We start from the raw sequence: 23952 nt of genomic DNA on the forward strand, positions 1-23952 counted from the left end.
TTTATAACTTTTTATACAATACAAACGATCATAAAAAAACTTTGTTTAGTTTATTTCTGTTGATCAATTGCATATATGTAAAAATATGTAATTAAAATTATCTTAATGATTGTCGAGTTTCATAATTACATTTCAAAAATTCATACAACATATAAAATAATAGGAATATTGAAAAAAATCAATTAAATTTATATGAATTTAAAAAAATTTATACATATCTTCGACTTTTTATAGATCGCTTGTATTATTGATTGAATTAAATCACATATATCTATTTTTTTAACTCATTAAGAGCAAACTTACTTTTTTCTTGTGATTACACATTTTTCAATTTAAACTAGAAAAATGTTAAGAATATATGAAGATGCTAAAAAAATAGAAATTTAAATTGTAAAAGGTGTACAAACGTATTTAAGTTAAGACAGAAAAAACAGATTTTATTTACAAAAGAATATTTTTATTATACATATATAACTGTATACATATAAAATATATTTTTTGTAAGCATTTTTTGTTTGCAGTGACATTAGTATAGAAATTTTACTTAGAGTAAAACCTTACCTTTTTCATTAATTCCGATTAACGTTAATCGATGATTGATTTAATCATCATGATTGCCAAAGTGAGAACTAAATACAGTTTGTCTCAAAAGAAGAGAGAGATGTTTTGAAACATTAAACTACTATTAGCACTTCTGAGTTGATCGATTAATTTAATCGAAATTGGTGAAAGAGTCTTTATAGTCTTTTTTTTTCCATATAATAACATCTAATAGAATTTGAAATTCGCGCGAGAAAGGCACAAGTATTCGACATGTGTTGGTAACGCTGTCTCTGATATGAGTTGTGTTCCAAAATTTATTATCAGTATTGAAAATCTGAAGCTTATGTTACATGCATCATAGATTTTTCAGTAAATTTTGGAACATAGCTTGAAGCCGGCTCTTTTCCGTGAAAAGAAGAGATAAGTTGAGGTTCATTCATCTGTATAACATTATATATTTTTATTATAAAGCTTTGAATTTTTTAATAACGCACAGCCGTTAATTGCGTTTGAGCGCGTTCTTTCAGAATAGATGAAAATATATTTCAGTCTACCTATAATTCAATTAACTTTAACTAGACAGCTTAATTTTCAGTGAATATATTTTTGATAAATCATATTTTTAAAGCTACTATATGTACTATATGTACTGTTGTTCTTCTTGGCTAATGAAAACACGGTATCTCTTTAGGAAAACATTAATTAAAGAATTCTTTTATCTATTTGAAAATTATCAAATAATTTTGTTGATCATTGAAAATTTGAAAATTATCAATGATTCGACGTTTAATTGTTGAGAAAAGTTGGTACCAAGCAAAAGTTGAGTCCCAGTAATTATGCTATTAAAATTAAAATCGAACACCTGTAGGCGAACATTAAATACAATTGCGAAAAACAATTCATTAAATATTTATGAACAATCACAAAATATGCACATAAATATTTAAGACATTTGTGATATCCAGTGTATATAATATATAGTATGTATCGAGTTGTGTACGTTTTTCTTACGAAGAATTTGAGAATGTCCAACCTATATTTGTTAGTGTAAAAAATATTATTTGCATTTTTCCCATTGTACTAGATTTGCTAGCAGTACAAACCACTGCCTTGATTCTCAATAATATATTTCGTTAAATATTGTACCGATTTCTCATTTAATTTTAAATTCGGTAACTCTCTTTCAAATTGTTCCAGAGTACCAGCTCCCGCGATGTAACCGTTCAACTTGGCTGCTAGTGAAGACTCACACAAAATTTCTCGTGTGTTGAAGCCCAATGTCTCAACTAGCCATGGATGATTCTGCAGTCGATATTTCTGATGATAACTAGAAAGATACGTAAGTTTTAATTAAATTGGATATGTCTCGTCTTTTATTACATTTGTGCAGCTTAATTTTATTATCTTATTTTTTCTATATTATTTATATATTTTATTATATACTTGTTTGTTAAAATATGCAACTGAATTTATTGTGTCTATCTATGGAAATCCAATAAAAATATTTTTTAAATGCTACCATATAAAAAATATATTTTAAATTGTAAAATTTTAATTATTTTGGATTTATTGTGTGTTATAGCAAATTATCTATTTTATAACTTAACATTACTATTATAACATTATTGTCATATTATTACGTAATTATATCATATCATATAACAATTATATAAACATGCATTTTATCAGTAGTCTAGATTAGTTGATATAAATGTTGGCAGAATACTCCACTCTCTAAAACTTTTAGAATGAATCTCATTCTGAAGAGTGAAATCTTACTATTAAAGATTGAAAATTGAGCTATTCTTTTTCAAGACTCAATTTTCACTCTTTAGAGATTCTACTCCAAAGAATTTAGAGAGCAAGTAATGTTGAGTAATAGAGTAAGAGTACAAAAGAATTAAATTATTGAATAAAAGCAACAACATATATATATATGAGGAAATAAAATGACAATGTCACTTACTCTTCGGCTGGATAAAACTTTGAAAACTTCTGAATTTCTGTGACAAAGACTTCTCCACGCTTCCGCTGTTCCTGCTCGCGAGATTTTTCAGCTTGTAATTTTTGTTCTTCATCATGATATAAAATCAATGACATGTACTGCAAATTAAGTTAATATTTAATATTTAATTTGTATGCAAATGACATGTGAATGATGTTTTTAATTATTTACTACACTAAAATAGAGTGATTTAAGAGTTATAGATAAATTTAGTTTGCGAAATCAAGACTTTGTCCTATAAAAGATGCACTATCTTAGCACACTCCAAAATATAAAACTATATATTTATCATTCTTAAATCATTCTATTTTTTTTACTGTATGTTATGTAGTCAAACATAATTAAAGTGTATTAGCAACATACCTGTCTTTTAATCTTCTTTGTTAGACTATATTCATGATTGTTCCAAAACAAGCTCAATAGATGTGTGTAAGATATTAGTTCTGGATCATATTCGATGTTGATGACCTCGGTATGATCTCCCCTACAAAGTAGAAGTAAAGAATGTCAGAAATGATTTTGTGAACCTTTCAAATTACATTATTATGATGACTGGATGATAGCAATGGGCTATTAACATATTCTTGTATGCCGGAGACTCCTTGATCCCACCAGCGTAGCCAACACAGGTTCTGATGACACCAGGCAGTACTCCAAAGAGGGAATCCCCCGCCCAGAAGCAGCCCATACCGAAAGTGGCAAGCTTGCCTTTGACCTCTTCCAGTTGTTCCGGCATTCTGCTGAACGGACAAACATTGTTACGTTCAAAGATGCTCGGGCAGGTGAAGTGTGTGCCACATTGATACGATGAGATGGAGCAATTGTCCGCGAAAACGGTCCGGACTAAACATGGTAGCATAACAGTGATCATGTGGTGTAATCGCAACATCTTCGACGATTTCGGTTTCGTTTAATACGCTGCCTACTTTCATGGACTCGACGCCACGCTCTGTAATGCTTCCACAGTGGCATGCGTTAAACCGGTATCGCGGACGAGCGATATCGGGTCGGGACAGAGACGAGTTCGCGCTAGAGTCGCCAAGAGGTGGCAGACGAGCGGACGAGCGGGATGAGTGCGAGAGAGGGGGACGCGCACGTGCTGAATGTCTATGATTGCGCGAAAACGTCAGGGAGACGGTTTATCGTGTCGAATGCACGTGTGAGGAATGAAGGTCAGAGAGAAGATCAATTTTCCTATGCTCGACTAATTAAATTAATTGATTGATTTGCGGATCAAATAGCGAGTATCAATAATGTGGATCATAAGTTCTCGGATGTCGTGATCTGGACGTTCGATACGTATTTTTTTTTCGATATTATCACTCGGCTAAATTCCATCTAATTTTTAAGGTCAATTTTAGCAATTTAAAATTAAGCCATTAAATTAAATTTAAATTGTCGAATATATTATTGTACTTAATTTGTAAGAATATTTTTGAAAAAGTATTAGCTTTCAAAGCAAAAATTAATATCTTTTGAATGAATAGATTCACATGTATTATATAAAATAATATATTAGTATTATACTGCTTTGATTTCAATTGTTATATAAATTAATTTAATCATTACTTTGGCTCTTAGAAATTCTTTGCAAATGATATTTGCGAAAGATGAATATTTCTACAACTAATGATGTATCAGCATTATATTATCGTGTTATGTAATTTTTTTGCCATATAATTGCTACTCAACGATAATATAACGATATCAATATTGCCATTAAGACTTCATAGCAGAGTTAAAGAAGTTAATTTAAAAAGATCTTATAATTAATAAAATTTTTGGTATAAATTATGAATTATTTTTGTCAATTTTTTTGTGTTATATTTATGAAACGTTTAAGTTGGCAGCAAAAATTTAAAGCGTGAATTCAAAAATTTGCATGGAACAAGAGAGACAATTTTTGTTCATTCGATAATTGTTTATCTTTACTTAAGATGACCATCCTGTACTCTTTTTTTCCAAACGTGTGTTCTTTATTCGGGTGTCCGGAGATTATCAATGTGTACTCTTTTTTTGTATTTTTGAGACTTGGGAGCGAACGAGGGGAAGTTATTTTGAAAATTATTAAAGTCTCTGTAACATTGTTACACATTAAATATATTAACATATAATACACAGGATAAGTACATAATAAGACATTAAAACCGTTAAACCGATAAGTATCCAACATAAAATTGCCACATTGATTTATATATTATATATAAGATGCTAATTAGACATTAAATTTATTCACATTGCTTGTGCACTTTTTGCACTCAGCATCTTCGCTTTTTCTTTTATCTATCTTATTTTAAGTTTAGACATTTTTTATATAGAATTGTTTTGTTCGTATTGTCTAAATAAATTTAAAAGAAATTTAAAAGGAATACAAAATAATATAGATATCAAATTAAACAATGTTTGTTTTTATTTTACTCTTTGTTTCTTTTATTTTTTTTTTAATTTTCGGTCTTTGTGATAAAATATATATAATATACTAACTTGTACACAAAAGTACTAAAATGTACTAACAAGTACATAAAATGTACTTGTGATAAATGTAGTGTACTTTTGTACTACTTTTCCATGATGGATACTACGTCACGTGCATTGCATCTGGTCACCCTACCTTTACTTAAATTGTTTGTATACATTCGAGCTCTGACATTGTGAGCACATGCTATGTACAACACATATAGTAATGGATATTATTAACTATTTATTCTTTTAAATGAGCTTATTACTTAAGATTCTTTCAAATTTGATTTCAGATAGTGTCTTGAGATAGTCTCCAGTTAGTAAAATCATCATACTTAAGACCGGACATAATGCCCTTCATAGATCTTCAAATTCTTCGCAAAGGACTTATTGATGAAGTTCGAGAGAATTCGAAACCACAATTAAGATTCTAAAATCTCAAAATGATTCAGAATTCCTTGTATATGATTTACACATATTATTCAAAATTTATGATCCCGACGTCCCTATTTTTTTTCACTTAACTGAGGTTTTATCGACATGAAAGAAGAGGATTTACGCTCAGGTTGAAGTATCGAGAAAATATTATTTCCCATTCGCAGAAGATTCGTGGAAATATAATGAAAAATACATAAGTACTTTATATAAATTGATAAAATTTTATGTAATAAAATAAGTTTGTTAATTTGAAGGTTATTTAAAAAATCCCCGCTTTGAAACATTCGAACGCGATTGTTTGAATTATTTACATGGAATTTCACGAAAATCAGAAATATTTAGTAATAGAGCAGAATTTTGTTTTTAAAATTTCGTTTTACCTTAATTTTACTTAAACAGTTAACTCGAATACTCGTGATCGATGTGCTCAGCCGATGATCTATCGAATAGTCGATTGCAGGTTTATACACGATGATGTTTCTTTCTGGAACGAATAGTAAATCCTTCGAGTAACTGGAGTAAAACCGACTGCCGTGTCTACAGACGGCGGTTCGGTTTTTATTCGAGCATGTATGTCTCTCCCCGCCATATCTCTCATCTTATGCTCCCACTTCGTAAACGGTAAGACAACGGTTCGCTCGAGCGTTTCAATAGACCTGAATAGACTCATATTCCTCTCATTGTATGCCAGAATAAAGGATTGACAAAAAAGAATGTATAACATCACATTTTTGAATAACATCAAAAGCTTGTCAACTTAGAAATGACTATAAATATATACTATAGACCTATTCTTTTTAGCTGAACTTTTGCGCCAGTTCATCTTTCTCTTTCTTTTTTCCTTTTAAAGAGAAAAGGAAGAAAGATGAACTGGTGCAGAAGTTCAGCCAAAAAGAATTGGCCTTATAACTCGGATTAAAGCTGATTATAAAATGTATTATGTTACCTTACATATGAATAATAAAAATTTTGAATAATAAATTCAAATTTTTAAGACTTTTCAAATATTATTATAATATTGTTTATTATTCTGGAATTTGTAACCGGCGATTTATTTCATTTTATTAGTATGTTACGAAATATATGTACTTCGAAGTTATTCTAAATGAATTTTAGAAGGAAGATATGGAAGTCATATCTTGCGAAGTTTATTACCAATATCAAATATCTTGGTATACAAGATAAGTTTTCATGCAAAGAAAGATAATCAGTTATACGAATTTTTCCAGTCTTATTTGACAACATAAGAATAATAACTGAGACATATTCAAATTTTATTATAATATCCTGACAGGTTAAAATTATTACAATCGTAAATTCACAATTTTTTCACATCACGGAATTTATTCGCTAATAATTAATATAAATTATAAAATACTTGTATAAATAATAAAAAAACTAAATAATTTATAATAAATAAAAAATTATGGGATAAAAATTTTATTGTGCTAGATAAAGGTATAAAAATATATCATGAATCTGTGACTGTAGAAGCACATTCTTTCAACATAAAAAAAGAAGTTCATAATCGTTATTATATATTATTTACCTAATTTAAATTATTTAAACCGGTTCTTCTATTGAATAAAAAAAGAAGTTGTAGTCACATTTTGATGTAAATTTGTCATGTTCGAATTAGAATACGATTACCCATTGATGCTATGACCCCGTAACTGTTGCATATTTTTGATCGAGGACGGCAGATTGTGATTTCTCACTGATTTCTAAGAAATATTCTGTGTTTTCTTTTTCGATTCTTCATACGTTATTATTTAAAAGATAAAAAGATAAAATTTTTATAAAAGTGAACAAATTAAAACTTAATATATAATAAATATATATTTTTAGACAATTAAAAAATTTGGACCTCGCGATTTGCTTTATTATATTTAATTCGTCAAATATTAAAAAAGAAAATAGATATATGATCATCAATAGATAATCATTTGAAAGATTTGACTTGACATCAAATACTTCAGATGATATATGAAGTACAAATGCATACACACATATGACGGATTGATAAATCGTATATTTAATTAAGTGTGATTATTTGAGCGATTAAGAAATTATTAATACAAATATGTATTAGATTATATATATTTTATCGCGCTGTATAGTGAATCTTGCTCGCTTGTATAGATATATATGGTAGTTTTCTACATATTTAAATAATATGATTCCCGATACGATAAAATTATTTGGTATCGAATATCGAATTAGAGAAACAATTAGCTATATTTATTAAATACAAATAATATATGAAATTTTTATAAATAAAATATATTTAATTAAAAAATTCGCAACGCAAGTAATAATATTGCTAGTCATTGCCATTACTTGCATTGCGAAAGATTCGAGTGATGGCAATGACTGGCAATATTAAAGGTTTGGGGAGACGCTTAGCACTATTAGTGTCATTCTATCTTTGTTTTACGTCTAATAAACAATAAAGACAGAATGACAGAAATAGCGCTAATAACGTCTTTCTGAACGCATCATAAGATATCGTGAAATTATAATAAAATATTTAGATTGCCATTCGTTTGTGAGCGGTATATTTTTAAGAGGTAAAATGTGTGAATGATTTAAACTTAATATAACACGCCGAGGAATAAATTTAATATATAAAACATACAAATATATATATATATACATATATATATATATATATATAATATCAAATAAAATTCAAGCATTTAATATCATGTCTTTATTTATTGCCAATTGGCTCTAATAAGGCTCAATAAAACGTGGTGGTTGCATCAGAAAAGACAAGCGATGCACAGTTGATTAAATCAATTCTCAATTGGCAGTCGACTGATGTAATCTTTCTCTTGTAGCCGCTAAGCCATCGTAGATGTTGGTGTCACTATCACTGTCATTATCAGTCACTCTGGAGTTCCTGACCCGTTATATATCTCGACCCAAGTGGAGTTCTATATTGATAATAAATGAATCATAGAAAGTGTGGCTAAAATAGACCAAATCACTTTAGCGAATAATTACATGCCGTAATCGTAATGTAATAGTATATATATGTAAATTTCATCTTCGATATAAACACAAATTTTTGTACGCACGATAGAAGTAGATTTCAGTAAAATCTGTGTGTGTGTGTGAATAATCGTAATAAATAAATATTAAATAAACTCGCAAATGGTTTATCAGTTTTATACTGAATAGTTTGTTGCCTTTCTAATTCGCGCTTTCTAAATCATAATGTACTAAAAAGTCAATATTTATATGATATATGTATAACAATTTCTCTTGGGAAAGTTAGAATTTTCAAATTGAGCTTATGAAAAGTTAATAAATTATTTTTGCGGATTATATAAGATATGTTAAGTGTACAAAGTATAAAAGATAACGTACACAGTAATTTTATTTTTATATAATTTTACTATATTACAATACAATATAAACAGGTGATAGACGTCACATAAATTCATTTCAAATACAGCCATTGAAATCAACTTTCGCCATAGACATTCTCAATCAAATCATGTATGAACAATCGCACGTGTGCTACGTACTGTTAATTGGAATAATCAGATTATTATTAGAAATTCCATGATTAACGCAATTACAAGATGCGAAATGAGTCCTGCGACAGTCATCGTAAGGCCGGAAGCCGCACAAAGTTTGGCAACGTTTATTATGCATCACGGAAGGAATGTATGAGCTTTTATTTGTACTATTTACTTCCTTCAAAGATCCCTTTTTGTATTTCTAATTTGGATGTAGTTTTAACATAAAAGTGTACAAAAAGTACGATCGTTCGATAGGAGATTATTGTTTCACATACGGTCCCGTACATATGCGTGATTACGAATAAAATTTTTCATCGTTTTGATTCACTAAATTTCTCCCTCGTCACGGAGATGCATAAATTTTATTAAAAAAAAAAAAAAAAAGAAATAAAGTTTACATATTTGTATCTTGAATATCTTCAGCACGCATTATCGAATTAAAATCGAACGTCTCACGCGTTGCCAAAGACGCAACACAGGTGCAAAATTGTAAATCTTCAGCAATATATAGCAATTGCTATATATGGAACAAGGAATTCAAGTGAAGGATCTAAAGTTGTAATAGACAGATAAATATTACATATCAAAATTTACAAATAATATTTAAATCGATATAAAAAACAGTTTCTACTCAATCCTTACAGCCTAGAGTCTCATAAAAAATATTGGAAGATGTTTGATAGTCTTATACCTGTCTGCGAAGATACTAGAAAAATTCGAATCTATGTGGTAATATCTACGAATTGTGACACTCATCTCTTATCTTTCTAGTATAGTCTATACATTTCCTTTAATATAACAATAAATAAAGTAAAAGTCTGTACAATACTTGAACGCTTTAGGCGCTGGATAATTGTAAACAATTTGAAAATGCAATTATATTTCTACAAATGTAAGTACACGTTTTAGTCATCGTAATAAGGTGTTCTTGATACCGATCGCTTGTTCAAACGCTGCGATTCAATTCGTAACAATCGTAGAAAAACGTATCGTCACGATTTAAGTACACGTTCGCGCGACATCAAAACCGACAGTTGTTTTGATTTTAACGTTGTCAGTACGCCTTCCCGCGGATATTATCTGTGATGTACATAATGTTCTACGAACTATATGCTCTACGAAAATATATATATATATATATATATATATATCTAATAAAAAATATCACGACCCTCGGGCTCGGATTAAACGCGCACCTCGAACAATTATGTACAAGAACGCAGCGTTGAGTCTTCAAAAAAATACTGGAAGATAATCGCGGGAATATGTTTGTGTGTGAAAGATTTCAGTGAGCTCTGACATCGTAGACAACAGTGGGCAAGGACAAGGAAAACGAAATTACATAATTAGCGCGTTACATGACAGTGCAGCAGCTCTTCTCCGAGTGATTATCGCTCACGATCTCACTGGTGTTCCCAGTGAAGCGCTGGGTGTAATCGTCAGTGCTGAGATCGGAATTGGAGATGGACGAGACCGGCATCGGGATGCCGTTCCCGTTCGCGTCTACGGAGCCGCCAGATATATGCCGATTCTGTGCCCGTTTCTTCTTCAGATCCGACAAGGATTTCACGAAAACAACGGACACGTGTATGTTGATCTTGCCGTTGGTGTCGGCGTCCGTAGAGTAAATCGGCGACTGCTGCTGGCTGCCGACCAGTGGGTCAGATCCTGTCACTGCTGTCAGGCAAACACGTAAATCCAATGTGCTACTTCCTCGTCAAGCGTGCCGACTTTTCGATCGACGCGATCGCCACTTTTTCGCCCCTCCACCTCAACCCCACTTTCTATCCCTATGCGCACTGATTACAATTAAAAAAAAAAGGGGGAGAAAAAAAACCAAGGTTGTCAACTATGAGTTTCATGCGCCAAGCCTAACATGCTTTCAGCAACAAGCGTTTTCGGAAACATTGCACCAAGGAGGACCATCATATGCACATCTGTGTATACGTATACAGTATATTGTTACTAAACGATTCAACGGTTGCGTCTTACGCAAGCAAAATCAATGAATACGAAAGAGAAAGAGATAGAGACAGAGAAAGAGGAAGAATATGACAAACACGGCTGTTACAAAGAACAAGAGCAGTGTTTAACGACTATGATATATCTGTACGTCTTCGCATTTTACTACAATGAAATTTTTTTTCAACATTTGGATCTACGAATGACTGATCTAACTGTATTTGTTATCGATTGTAATATACTAGTGAATGAAATACGGTATGATAATTTTATGTTTCATCTAGAGCATTGTTATCGATTGTTATCGTCTAGAAAAACGTAAACATAAAGATCCGTTGGTAATGTCAACCAATGGCTCGTCTTCGCTATATCTGATATGTTTTTCTTTTTACATACTTTTCGAATTGACTACTTCAATAATAAGAGGAGTGTGTTGTGATCCCTCATTACTTACTCCGCCACATAATACAATAGATGCGAAGTATTTACAGATTAGTAGAGAATTTGTTATCAATCTTTGATACGAATTGTGTAAAACTTGACGACAGGTATACATAAAATTCGTAGAGCTGCGATCAATCTTAGATCATGCTTTAGGCTCAAAATCCGCCCATTATATTACGGGCGTATTATTCGATAAAATATTTACCAAAAAGTCATCTAAATATATAGGGTGATTCTTAATTACATATTAATATCTTTTTCATGTTTTGTGTAATCTCTCGATATAGCTTTTATGATCATAATCAAGAATCGTCCTGTATATTTTCATTCTAGAAGAAACCTGCGCATGGTACAATATGTATAAAGAATGTAGAATAATATAAGTATCTGTCGATTCTACTACTTATTGTGCATCCTACTAGCATGATATATACGGTTCTCTAAATCGATTAGGCTCCAGTTTATGTAAGAAATTACAGAAACAATTCGACATACCTATAATAAATACCACAATCCGTTTGATTATTATTCTATCTTGCGTTCAGTGGCCGCTAAGCTTTGCTAAAACGGTCCACAAAGATACGCTAAGGAAGCCAGTACATACTTAGGCCTTGCCAAAGAGATTCGATATGAATGTAAAGCGAAATGTATACATGTATGTATGCGTTTTAACATGAGAACAACTTCCAGAGAAAAAAAATGTATCGTGTATATGCGCAGCACACATAGATATACGTTTTACGTACACCGTGAGCAAATAACTTTTGACGTAGTGTGATATGTATGATACGAAAAAGATAACATAATTAAATGCATCGTATAGATCATAATAATTAAAGAAATAGAAAAGTGACGTAGAAAACTAACCTCGCAATTATTCAGGAACACGCAGTAGTGAAAAAAAAGAAAAAGCTGGTAAATAATCGACAGCTAACACAATGAATTTGACAGAATACATTTATGGGATTTTGCAATTAGCAGATTACGTAGTATATAATTTATATATATTTGATCCATTAGGATTATTTTATTCCATATTACTTTCTATTAATGTATATATTATATATATAAAATTGTATTTATTATATAAAAATATAAAGATGTGCTTTTGTCAGACTTAACAAGAAACTGTCCGCATACTTTCAGTATGATTATATATAATCGTTCTATATAATAATTTCAATTATCTTCTCTTCTTTCGCCACAATAATTTTCTACCATTTTTAGTGAATGATATGGCACATATGTATAGAATTTATATAAAATCTTCAAGTTTCATGCTCGCGTAAATTTTCCTATGTTTTTAGCACTATGATTAAATGGGTATGATGTACACGTATATGCGTACAAGTATAATGTGCAATTCTTGAATCACATGATCGAGGTACATATTTTTGGAAGTCTCTTCGCACAAAGCTACCATTTACCACAATAGTCTACCGAACCACAACCAATGCAAGCAAGAATACATTTGGAATGTACCTGAATCTTTATCAACATCTTCGTGAAGAAAAGACTCGTTGTCTTTTCCTTCGGGACCTTTTCGCACCGCTGAAGTTAGCGCGCTGGAATCAGTCTCGTGGTCCCCTACTTCCTGCGTACTGTTCTCCAACGGCGGTATATTAGTTGTAGGAGTGCTAACATACGTCTGGAAAAAATATCCTGCATAAATTAATATTCCTCTCATCTTAAAAGACTAGGTCTTATATATTTCTTAGGGAAAATATAGTAAGATACACTTTTCCAAATTTTTGTTATGTACCTGTTGCGCTTGTAACCTCAAACGAGCTTCTTCCTGGGCATCTTTTTTCGTAGTAAGGACTTTGTCTCGGATAGATGTCCGACGTACGCTTTGTGTTCGTGTATTAATACTTTGCGATCTGCGTACCCTACGTCCTTGCGCTTCACGAAGTCGTTTACTCTCTTGTTCTGTTTTCAATTCTACTATCCTCTCTCTAATTTCCGGATCTTCACATATATCTGTAACGCATTAAAATATTAAAATACAGAGAAATTAAGCAATAATCGAAATAGATGGGGTAGGTCTTACCCGCAGGAGTTTCGTCGTGCTTATTCTTTGCATTTAAGTCTGCTCCGTTTTGTACCAATAATTCAAGTACTTCCAACTGTACAAAAAATTGCATATAACTTAGAATAATATTTGAATGTCAAAATATTCAAAAAATTATTAACCGTTGCATAAAAAAGATTTGGGAAAACAGATTTACTATTTCAATCTTATATTTATAATAATCTCATTATTTGTATAGTTACATAAATAAAAAGATTTGAACTTACATGTCCCCAACACGCAGCTGCATGAACTGGCTGCCACTTGTCGTTATCTTCCACATCTGTTGATACATGCTGATCAAGAAGAAATTCTACGACTCTTAAATACCCATTTGCCGCTGCTATATGAAGCTGTAATAAAAATTTCGATATAGTAATATGTAGTGAATTTATTAATTTGTCTTTTCTCAGATTAATAGATTTATAAAGACGTATACACATACAGGCGTGGCACCTTGATGATCTTTGTATTCAAGATCGCCTCCTAAAGAAGCAATCTTTTGTAAATCGCGTAACATTTGAACCTCGGTTGAAGCTCTCGTTTCATCTATTAATTCTTGAGTGACTCCTCGCCTTGCCATCTCCCCTGCGTTAAAAATAATTTATGTAAATACATCATATTACTATTTGCACTATATGTCTTATTATCAACAAAATACTGTAGGGATAACGCTTGATGTCAATACGAATTATTAGTAATCTGCGAGTTTCGGGTTCAATCCCGATCCTCATTCTACGTATTCCTCGATAAGAAATGAAGAGATCTAGTTTGATGAGGAAAAATTAAGATCACTCAAAAGTAGTATTGAACTGTGGATTAAAAAGAATCAGAATTTTAAGGATTAAACTGCTTTGAGCAAAATTAGTAAAAAGAATAAGAGTATGAGAGCAGAAGGCACCTTAATTTTCACCATCTGGCGAGACATTACAAAATCATTAACGAAATATTATAATTTAATAGTCTATTACCTTCGATACAATCCAATGTTTTCTCATCTTCACAAATGTCGTATGGCATGTTGCCATCTGCATTAACAGCTAATAAATTCGCACCTCTGGCAATAAGGTATTTGACTAAATGCAAGTGACCACACGTAGCAGCAGCGTGTAATGGTGTCCATTTCTCACTATCTTCCGCATTCACGTTAGCACCAAATTCAATGAGTAACTTCATCATTTCCTCATTATCATCTATGCAACACTGATGCAGTGCTGTCAAACCATCTTCGTTCGTTGAGTCAGGATTCACACCCTTCTTCAAAAGTCTTCTTACTAGAAAGAGATAAACATTGACAATGTGGTAAGTCTCAGACATACAAAATACGTGTATACGTTCCAAACAATATGTGCACAAAATTTCTTACCTTCATCAATATCATTCCTCGCTGCAGCTTCTAACAACATAACACTATCGCTAAAGTATATATGACGTTTATTACTCGTATGCCTAGTTTGGTGTCGCAGCCATTCCTTCTCACGTTGCCTCCATACTTTTAACTGTTGAAGTCTACGATGACGTGCCAAGTGTAACCGTTCTTGCGTGGTCAGTCTTTCAACGTGTATCATCTCTGCCACTAACTCGGAGTGTTCCATTGTTATATGCTTATAATTTTTGCAGGTATATTTATCTGTTCATGCAAAAGAGAAACAAGAAAACATCACGAAACGTTAATATAACAGTTAGCATTTTATATACACATATATATAACGATTTTTTACGAATGTATCAAAAATAAAATAATTTGTTCTAGAATAAACGTCACAAATGCTTATAAGTCACACATTTGACTTTATCAACTATAGCATATATTAAGCTTTTTGCTTTATTAACATATTATTAACATATTTGAGAGAATAATCATAAAATTGAAAAAATAATGTAATTCCAGTGGTTTTACTTTTACTCCCACAAAGCCAAGATCATCTCATTTTCAGATCATTAAAAATTTTTTGTTAAAAACACTGAATATCATTCTGATATATTTTCACTTATTTCAATAACACATTTCAATAACGTAGCTCTTAACTGATCCCTGAATTATATTAGATTATATAGATGAATTATATCTAGAGGGAATGATAGCATATTTTATTGCAGATGTCCTCTCAAACCTATCAAGTATTTAAGTAAACGTATAATATTTGCACAAATGTTCGTGTCAAAAATACTGCTAAAAAAAGCTTTTTATGAATAGTAATGAGCAATGATTTACTTTAAAACTGTGACCCAATGTGTCCCTTTAAAACTCTTGACTGTATTTCTAAAAATACTTCCTAACAAGAAAAAGATTGATGATGCATTTATTTTGAGAATTTTGTATATAAAGAGATATCTTGTAGACACAGAATAATAATGTAATATTTTCAAAAATAAGTTATTGAAATGCTTCTATATATTTTTGCTTTGATAATGTAATGAAAATCTTTGTTAAGTATATACAGACTATATGTGTCTGTGACACATCTGCAATAAATTCTGTTCTTAATCTCAGATAATACATTACGTCATTAGATCAAGAATGTACATATTTAAACATTCTACAATCTCAGCATACAAAGCAGTTTTACATCTCAGAAACAGTTTATAAAAAAACCGGAAGCCTAGCTGCACATAAGTCTCAATAATCTCAGTTTCTATCAATGTAGATTAACTTTAATCTTGTTTCAACTTATTCTTCATCTTTTTCTAATTCTTAGAACTAGAGAGAAAAAGATAAAGAGTTAATTGCACCGAGATTAAACTACATTGGTAAAAACAGGCATAAACATCACGCTTGTCCTCCCTCAAAAGAAAGTCGCTACAGTCAAACGGGAAGAAATAAATGTCAAAGTTGTTTACGGATATAGAGATTAAAACGATGTAGGTTTTTCTTTAAAAAAAAAAAACCTATTAAGATAGAGGAGCATTTGATTCCCAATGCAAACTTCAATTCGAATCAATTGCAAGATTTCTAAGACAATCTAATGAGACGAAAAGTGCGTAAGAGACGTATAGAAAGATACTTGCTGATCGTGGATCGAGCCTGGCGCCTGATTGCATATTATTTCGCGCACAATCACCGTTGAAAGGTGGTCGGCAAAGTAATATTCCGTCTCGCCGGAATTCATCACCTTCCTCCTCGTGTCACCGCGTTCACGTACGGAGGTGATCGGAAACACGGTGGAGCACGTCGTCGAGGCAGGACTGACTTCCTGCCTATTACATCGCTCGGCTTTCGGAGTGTTTCGGAGGGCAACCGAAGCCGTTTGCGTGATCAAGGCCAGGACGCGAGGCGCGTATCGGCGTATCGCGCAGGATCTCACGGGAACGTGAGAAAGGCTCCGGGTAGAAAGAGGAGAGGGGAGAGGTATTTTAATTGTCGCGGGGGACTGACACGAGGATCAGCGTAATCGAACGATGCGCCGAAAATCGACAGAGCAGTATAGAAGCGCAGTTCTCTCTTACTCCTTATATATTTAAATCTCGTTTTTACTTACGAATGTAAACGCGTGGCTCGACACACGATGGTTGCGGTGTGTATAATCCACTTTCCTAATTCCTTCTCCCCCTTATTTCCTCGGTGATCTCGATTCGATCGTTGCAGAGGAATGTAACGAGCGACGACGGCGAGGACGAGGCGGTCGGACCGAGGACTCGGACTCGTACTCGGACGCGACGGCGGCGACGGCGGAGCGATTCATTCACGTCGCGCTTCGCGCCTACCGCGGTGTAATACTGTAATCTACGACATAATCCGCGAGCGAGCGAGCGCGCGCGTTAACGCCGTCTCCAGTCTCGCGGGACAAGATATTATGATCACTGTGGCCGGTGGCCGAAAAATACGCTCGCCTCGCGCGCGTAACGCGTTCCCCGTGCCTGCCAGCGCGTGCAGCCGCGGAAACGTCTACCTGTCGGTCGCCATTTTTAAACTACCTGCGAGAGATCGCGCCCGCGCACGCCTCGCCTCACCTGTTTCGGTCCTCGGCTAGTCTCGCCTGGCCTCGCCACGCCGCGCGACTGCCCTTCACCACCCTTTACCCGAGGATCGAGCGACCACGAGCGACTGGACTCGCGGCAGTCGCGGCTCACTTCAGCTCGCTCGAATCGTCAACGAACGAACGAGATGAAGGCGCCTGGCGCATGCTCGCCAGTCGCCGGCGATCGGCGAACACCAACGCGCGCCGCGATGCCGATCGGCTCAATACTCACGGCAGTCACGGCTGCGCCACTTCCGCCTCGCCCATGGAATAACGTTATTGCGTAACCGTTTTGCGTTATGCGCCAGCTGGTCGATAAACGGGGAGTCCTCTCGATGCTCTCACATCGTTTGGAATTCTCGGTCCGTACGAACGTGATCGACGAAGCGTGAGTCTGCCGCGCTCCGCTGATTTTCAAATTGGCTTAAATTCTTAGACCGTACTTTGAGCCCGGATTACATTACTGATTACGCATACGGCATTCGAGATTACGGATTATGAATTAGGACCATTTCGACGAATGTAGATTAACTTTAATCTCGAATTAATTCAATCTTTATCTTTTTCTGATTTTTTTAGAAACAGAAGAAGATAGGTAAAAAAAATATTAACAAATTAAATCGAGATTGCAGTTAATTTATATCGGTAGAAATGGAGATTATACTAGAGAGATTAAAAATTCAACTAGTCAGATAATTTCAATTTAAATCCATTTCGTTCTGATTAATTAAATTTTAATCTTCAATTCGCAATCTCCTCAATTTCGAATGCATAATGTGACACAAGCTTTAAGTTATCGTTTTTTTTTATCACTCACATATACATTTTTTAATTACGTACGTATGACAAACGTTTTCCTATTACGAGAAATTATCACTGTCACATGTGCATGACATCAACGTCGCAGAAATGTATTGTCATATCTATCGTGCAGATAATGCGATAGTCCCTTTTTTTCCTCGCAACTACATTCCCATATAAAATGCAACGAATCAAATGGGATTTAAATCGTATTAAAAACACTTAAATTCTTCATTAAATTTTTCATCACGTAATTTTAATTAGTACAATAAATTTGGTTAGTATAACATGAAAAAATAAGAAAGTTTTTATCAATTAGTCATATTTATCAGCACAAATTGAATGGTTAATACATACCAAAGTATTTTTTTCTCTCAGTGTAGTTGGATTAAAAATAAAAATTAAATTACATTAATAGAAACCGGCATTAAACACACATTTTTACATCAATCTGTTCACAGGAAGGACGTCTTTAATGTGCATTACGTCGGAATGTTAAGAATGACAATGCCGACTGAGAGACGCGCGTTAATTACATAATTGTTTCGCGATTCAAGTTTCGCAATATAATCCATGTATTCGAAATCGAAGTTTATGTTAATAGAAAAAAAAAGAAAAAAAAATACAAGTCTTCCATTTGTATAAATTAAGATCGATTCGTACGTCTGAAGACGTGCGCCCTCATCATCGATCATGCGCGTGCTCAGATGACTCATCCGCGGATTTACCGTCATTCCTGGCCGTGACACTGTACGATCGCGCTCGATATTCGCCTCATCGTTGCATACGAAAGTGATCTTGATCTCGCGGTCGCGAGCAGATAAGAACGAATCTTATCATTCGCGACGGCGACGGCACGGTACCGTTTACCACCTGTCTCCATTCGCGGTACCCTGGGTACCGCGTGGTACCAATCCACGCCGCGAACGACGACCTTGGACGTCGCCCCGCCGAGCTTGATCAACTTCGTCTAATCTCATCGACGCGACGTCGGTCAACATCCGGAATCCGGACATTCCGGACGTCCACGTGCATTGTTTTACCGATATGGAAGGACGCGGTGGTGGCGCCGGCAGTGGGGCGCATCTCGCGGTTATTGCTGGCATTTTTGCGACCAGTGGTAGTCTTCTTGGCAAGCTCGCCGGTGGCGCTGATGCATCGTCATTGGTGAGTTGGCGGCCGATTCGAATCGTTGGTAAACAGGGCGAAATATGTAATTTTTATGAGTCAGCGACTTTTTTTATTTTTCTTTTTTTTTTGAGAGAGAGATATGGAGACGTTACGAGGCATTGAGTAGGTGCACTCCAGCGTAGAGCGCGAAATTTTAATAGGCAGCGTTACTATTGTATCCTTAAGGGATTTAGAATATTTTGAATTTGTACAACGTACTTATAGCAATGTATACTAATACGCTTTTTCTATGCAAAGTATTATATAATAAAAATATAAAAAACAAAAATTTATCGAGAAATGTTTAACATAAATGAACGAAGAAGGCCATATATTTTATCAAAACAGGTCTTAATTGGTGTATAAATATAACGATATATTTGTTTAAACTGGAAATGATAAAGTTCACATAAAAGTGTAGGTAGCAAGATCACTTTCACCGAATATCACTTTTTTCATTCATTTGTATTGATGATAATAAGAAATATATTTATATATATATATATAAAACTGTTTTTTAACTATATTTATGTTGTAATAATAATAATAACTTTAATAACTTTTGTATGCATTTACAAATTGAACAATATTTGAACAATATTTAAACAATATTTGAAATTACAAGAAAAGGAAACAAGAAAAAATACATGCATCTAAATTGATAAATACGTGAAAATGACGAGTAATTAAACAGTAAGAAATTAAAAATAGATCAAACGTTAGAAATTTAACATTAAAACTAATAATAAAAATGTAAAGGTATAAAATATAATGTTTACATGTTTACTTTCTTTTTGCGGTAGTCATCGTTGTTTCTAAAAGGAATACTTCTCATCTTTATGATCGTGTGCAACACCATAGGATGTACGTTTTTTGTCAAAGCGCTTCATGCTAGCGGATCTTCTTTGCCGATAACGATCGCCAGTGCAGCCACGAACTATATTTGTTCGGTGAGTTGTTAAATCTTATAATTAATCTCATAAATAATATTTTTATTAGATAGCACGGTTTAACGCGATCTCCCTCTCGTGATTTTAATCTCAGGTTAAATTCTTTAATGAACTTAAACTTGATTTAACGAAAATCCCATGGCATCAGTAATTATTTTGAAGTAATAAGTAAAGGAAAAAAGAAGCTTTTTGAAAACTAAATTTTAGGAGACTTCGCACAAATGCCATGATTAATATCACTTCTCAATTGAAGTTTCAAAGATCCTATCCCAATTTTATAATTCCCAATCATTATAATGATATAAAATTATAAATGAAATTATAAATATTATACTATTTATGACCTTGTATAAAAAAAAAGTTCGATACTTTAAATTTGAAAACTTATCATTGAAAGAGATGCAATAATTTTTATTTAGAAAACCGTAAATCAATGATATAATAATAATATTCTTAAATTAAATTTTAATAGAATTCTATTTCGAAATTTTAATTCGTGATTTATAAAAATAATGAGATTGAAAATTAGAAAGTTACTATAAAAAGCCTTTTTCTAAAGAAAAAGTCTCCTTCAAATTGGAGAATTCATCACCAATAAAATTAAGATCGCGACAGGACGATCATCCATCGTGCTTATCGTAGAAAGAAATGAGATCGTCGTGAAACATCTGGCAAGATATATTTTCGAGAAAGTTTTAACATTGGTAATGGAATAAAATGAAGTAGGGAAATAATCTGCCGAAGGACATTTGTCGGTAGCAATTATTTGTCTATAACCGGTGATTTGATATACTTCCGAGAGTCGGTTCGCAAAGAGTGAAAGTTGTTTCGCAAACTAGACGCAATTCCGCGAGTGTGTACAATGCGGTCATAGCAATTATATGCGCACAGGTACATGGCGATTGAACGAGAATTGTATGATATGATACACGCGCTATTGAAATACAATCTCGATAGTAGTATATTACACACTGGGAAATGCACTGCGCCAGAATTATTAATAGAATAATAGAAATAATGACGTTTGCCATTTCGCGAATATTTCTATTCTCTCCTTTTCTGAACGTGAAATATTAGCAAGACTTCGTCTCGTTAGTCTGATTAAAAATAATCAGAGATGTAGAAATATAATCGTTTTACACGTCACGACAGAATCCTTTTGTAATTCTCCGTGAAAATTGATTTAATCCGTTCGCGCGATAGCTATAAGTAGAATGATATGTATACATATATATCGATTACGTCGGCGTGAAATTAAGTATTTATGAGATTAAGTTTGGATTTGCGAGGATATATACAGATGTACTTTTAAACTTAAGAACGTCATCAATTGGTGAACCTCAAGAAATAAAAATACAGTTATATCCATACCTATAGTTTGTCCTATATATTACCTTATACATAAAACGTGGCTTGCTGACACACACATTGATCTCCAATATTTTATATTTCTTTCGTAGGTAATTTTTAAGTGCGAAAACAACAGAAGACTTTCTTTTTGCACCATGAATCTATAATTTGGTGCAATAGTAATGATGAAAAAAATTTGGTCAAAATTAGTGAGAAACATACGTATAATACAAATATTTCATATAAATATGAAATATATTTTTATAACATTTTTAATGTTTTTTATAATTTATACCTGCCACGTTTCTCTTACGCTTATTTTATTTTATTTTTTTTTCATTTATACTCGCGAAAGTTGAAATTTAAGTGTATTATTTCAAGCACAGTTTAATTGTGAATTTTCATAATTTAATTGTGAAAATATTAAAAGTCTCGATCACATCGTTATGAAATGCTAATTTTATAAATATCCTTCTCGAAGGCGTTCGTAGGCTACATCGTATTTGATGAATCCACTTCATTGACCTGGTGGTGCGGAACTTCCTTGGTACTTCTCGGCTTGATGTTGATCTGCAATGTTTCCGCTGAAAAAAGCGTATCCACCATCGAGGAAAAATTGAAACATCAATAGCTGGCGATGGACGCTTTTATATTCTGAGCAAAAGCGATTGCGGTGATGTCACAACGGTACGATTATTTCCATTTTTGTATTATTGACATCGACAGATATATTTATTATGTCTTTACGTCGGAAATATATTGTATTATTTATGAAAGATAAAAATGAATTTCAATGTATAAAATGAAGGTGTCAAAGAGTAGGTTGATAGATTGTTATTTGTTACGGATGTTATTAAGTATTATATTTATATGTATGTGAAGTAGATATATTCTTATATATTCTTATTGTAAATAAAATATTCTATGTTTCGATTTTTTTTTCTATATAATAATTTTTTTCTAATAAATAGCAGTTATAATTTTGAAGCGTATCGACGTAATTGCCCGAATACACAAGATGACGTACTAAAATGTGCATGTACACACGTAATGTATTATTAGATCGATCACCGAACGCAGCAGTGCGAAATTCACTCGGGAGGGTAAAAATAATCTATCAGGCTTAAAGAGAATTGTTTTGCATTCGCCTCCTGTCCTAAAATTATTTCAAAGACATCAATCAAAAAACCATCTTCAAAAACCTCGAGAATGAAACGCGAGAATATGATAGATTATTATTTTTTACCGTAGTATAAGAATAATATTTTAGATTTCTTAAAATATTCGCTTTATGGGATCGACCTATTTTTGTATTTCTGTATGCGGATTGGGGTAGATTTTATGCCGAGTTTAAAATGGATTTCGAAAATCCACGTCAAGCTGTATCTGTTTTAGCGAAGCGGATATTTATGTCTACAATAACGATGAGTGAAATGACGATGACGAGGAATGGACGACGAGGTGAATATTTCTCCTGTTCCTCCCTTAAATCCTGCTAACATGATGCCTTTCCTTGTTCGAGCCGTCAAGTATAATGTTTCACATTGACGCATTAACGAGGTGAAATTAGCGCGGAGAGCAAATTATACATCGTTATTATTACGTTACGCCCGCGGTGGCGGTCTCGACGTCGATATAACGCGTAATGAAGACGGAGATGTATTTATGTCCCGGGCTGTAAATATATTTACTACGAATATACGGCGAATGAATATACGGCAACTGATAGCGGGCTATAACCGGACGCTGGACCAATCGATCCCTGTTGACATTAATTCGCCCGCAGGTATCGAGATAGTTATCAGAATGATATCACGCGCGCGCATCAATTTCGACGCAAAATTCAGAGCCATTTGGCTTTTTCGTGTGCAACATGGTCTCATTGTCGTGATTTCCAACATTCTGTTCGAAATTACGTTGGAACAAGTGAATATTGCGTTTTATCATCATTTAGCAGACAGGATAAATATTGAATAAATATCGGGTAAAAGGGAACAAATATTGGTTTATATATCAATAAGAGAATACGTTATTATGGATGGAAACGTTATTATTGTAATTGCAATTGTATAAATATGAGGAAATTGTAAGAGGAGAAATTACATTATTATCTTATTTAATGGGAATGCTTGAAATATTTCTCGCTTTTGCTCGCTTTCAACGCCACCTCCTCGCTTTTTCGGGGTGCACCACTAACAGCGGGAAGAATGCGTTTCGATAGAATATGCGAGCTCATTCAGGATTGCGTCGTACCCTATACAAGTAT

General features: G+C 33.2%; 3 protein-coding genes across 11 annotated transcripts; 1 reads left to right on the forward strand and 2 right to left on the reverse strand.

The window, feature by feature from the left end:
• Nucleotides 1-1488: 1488 nt before the first annotated feature.
• On the reverse strand, nt 1489-6027 carry LOC108756455 (peptide methionine sulfoxide reductase). 4 transcript variants are annotated; one of them, XM_018500281.1, is made up of 5 exons: nt 5827-6027; nt 3127-3285; nt 2912-3032; nt 2510-2646; nt 1490-1870 (listed from the first exon to the last, which is right to left on the reverse strand). In XM_018500281.1, exons 2-5 carry the CDS (start codon nt 3282-3284, stop codon nt 1633-1635), a joined length of 654 nt encoding a protein of 217 aa, XP_018355783.1. In that variant the 5' UTR covers nt 3285; nt 5827-6027; the 3' UTR covers nt 1490-1632. The 4 variants fall into 4 exon arrangements, with proteins under 4 accessions (XP_018355782.1, XP_018355783.1, XP_018355784.1 ...); XM_018500282.1 differs by having other exon boundaries at nt 3127-3288; XM_018500284.1 differs by having other exon boundaries at nt 3127-3391.
• A 2850-nt stretch (nt 6028-8877) lies between these two features.
• On the reverse strand, nt 8878-17671 carry LOC108756482 (protein phosphatase 1 regulatory subunit 16A). Of its 6 annotated transcripts, none has more exons than XM_018500339.1 (9): nt 17648-17671; nt 14823-15086; nt 14428-14730; nt 13902-14044; nt 13684-13809; nt 13436-13511; nt 13148-13365; nt 12868-13033; nt 8878-10653 (listed from the first exon to the last, which is right to left on the reverse strand). In XM_018500339.1, the coding sequence occupies exons 2-9, from the start codon at nt 15049-15051 to the stop codon at nt 10334-10336; spliced, it is 1581 nt and encodes a 526-aa protein (XP_018355841.1). In that variant the 5' UTR covers nt 15052-15086; nt 17648-17671; the 3' UTR covers nt 8878-10333. The 6 variants fall into 6 exon arrangements, with proteins under 6 accessions (XP_018355841.1, XP_018355840.1, XP_018355838.1 ...); XM_018500338.1 differs by having other exon boundaries at nt 8878-10656; XM_018500336.1 differs by lacking the exon at nt 17648-17671 and adding an exon at nt 17408-17614 and having other exon boundaries at nt 8878-10656.
• A 1273-nt stretch (nt 17672-18944) lies between these two features.
• LOC108756483 (transmembrane protein 42) lies at nt 18945-22434 on the forward strand. Its single transcript, XM_018500341.1, has 3 exons — nt 18945-19383; nt 20190-20336; nt 22168-22434. Exons 1-3 carry the CDS (start codon nt 19264-19266, stop codon nt 22315-22317), a joined length of 417 nt encoding a protein of 138 aa, XP_018355843.1. The 5' UTR covers nt 18945-19263; the 3' UTR covers nt 22318-22434.
• The last annotated feature ends 1518 nt before the right edge of the window (nt 22435-23952 follow it).

The sequence above is a fragment of the Trachymyrmex septentrionalis genome, unplaced genomic scaffold (assembly GCF_001594115.1).
Source record: "Trachymyrmex septentrionalis isolate Tsep2-gDNA-1 unplaced genomic scaffold, Tsep1.0 scaffold127, whole genome shotgun sequence".
NCBI lineage: Eukaryota > Metazoa > Arthropoda > Insecta > Hymenoptera > Formicidae > Trachymyrmex > Trachymyrmex septentrionalis.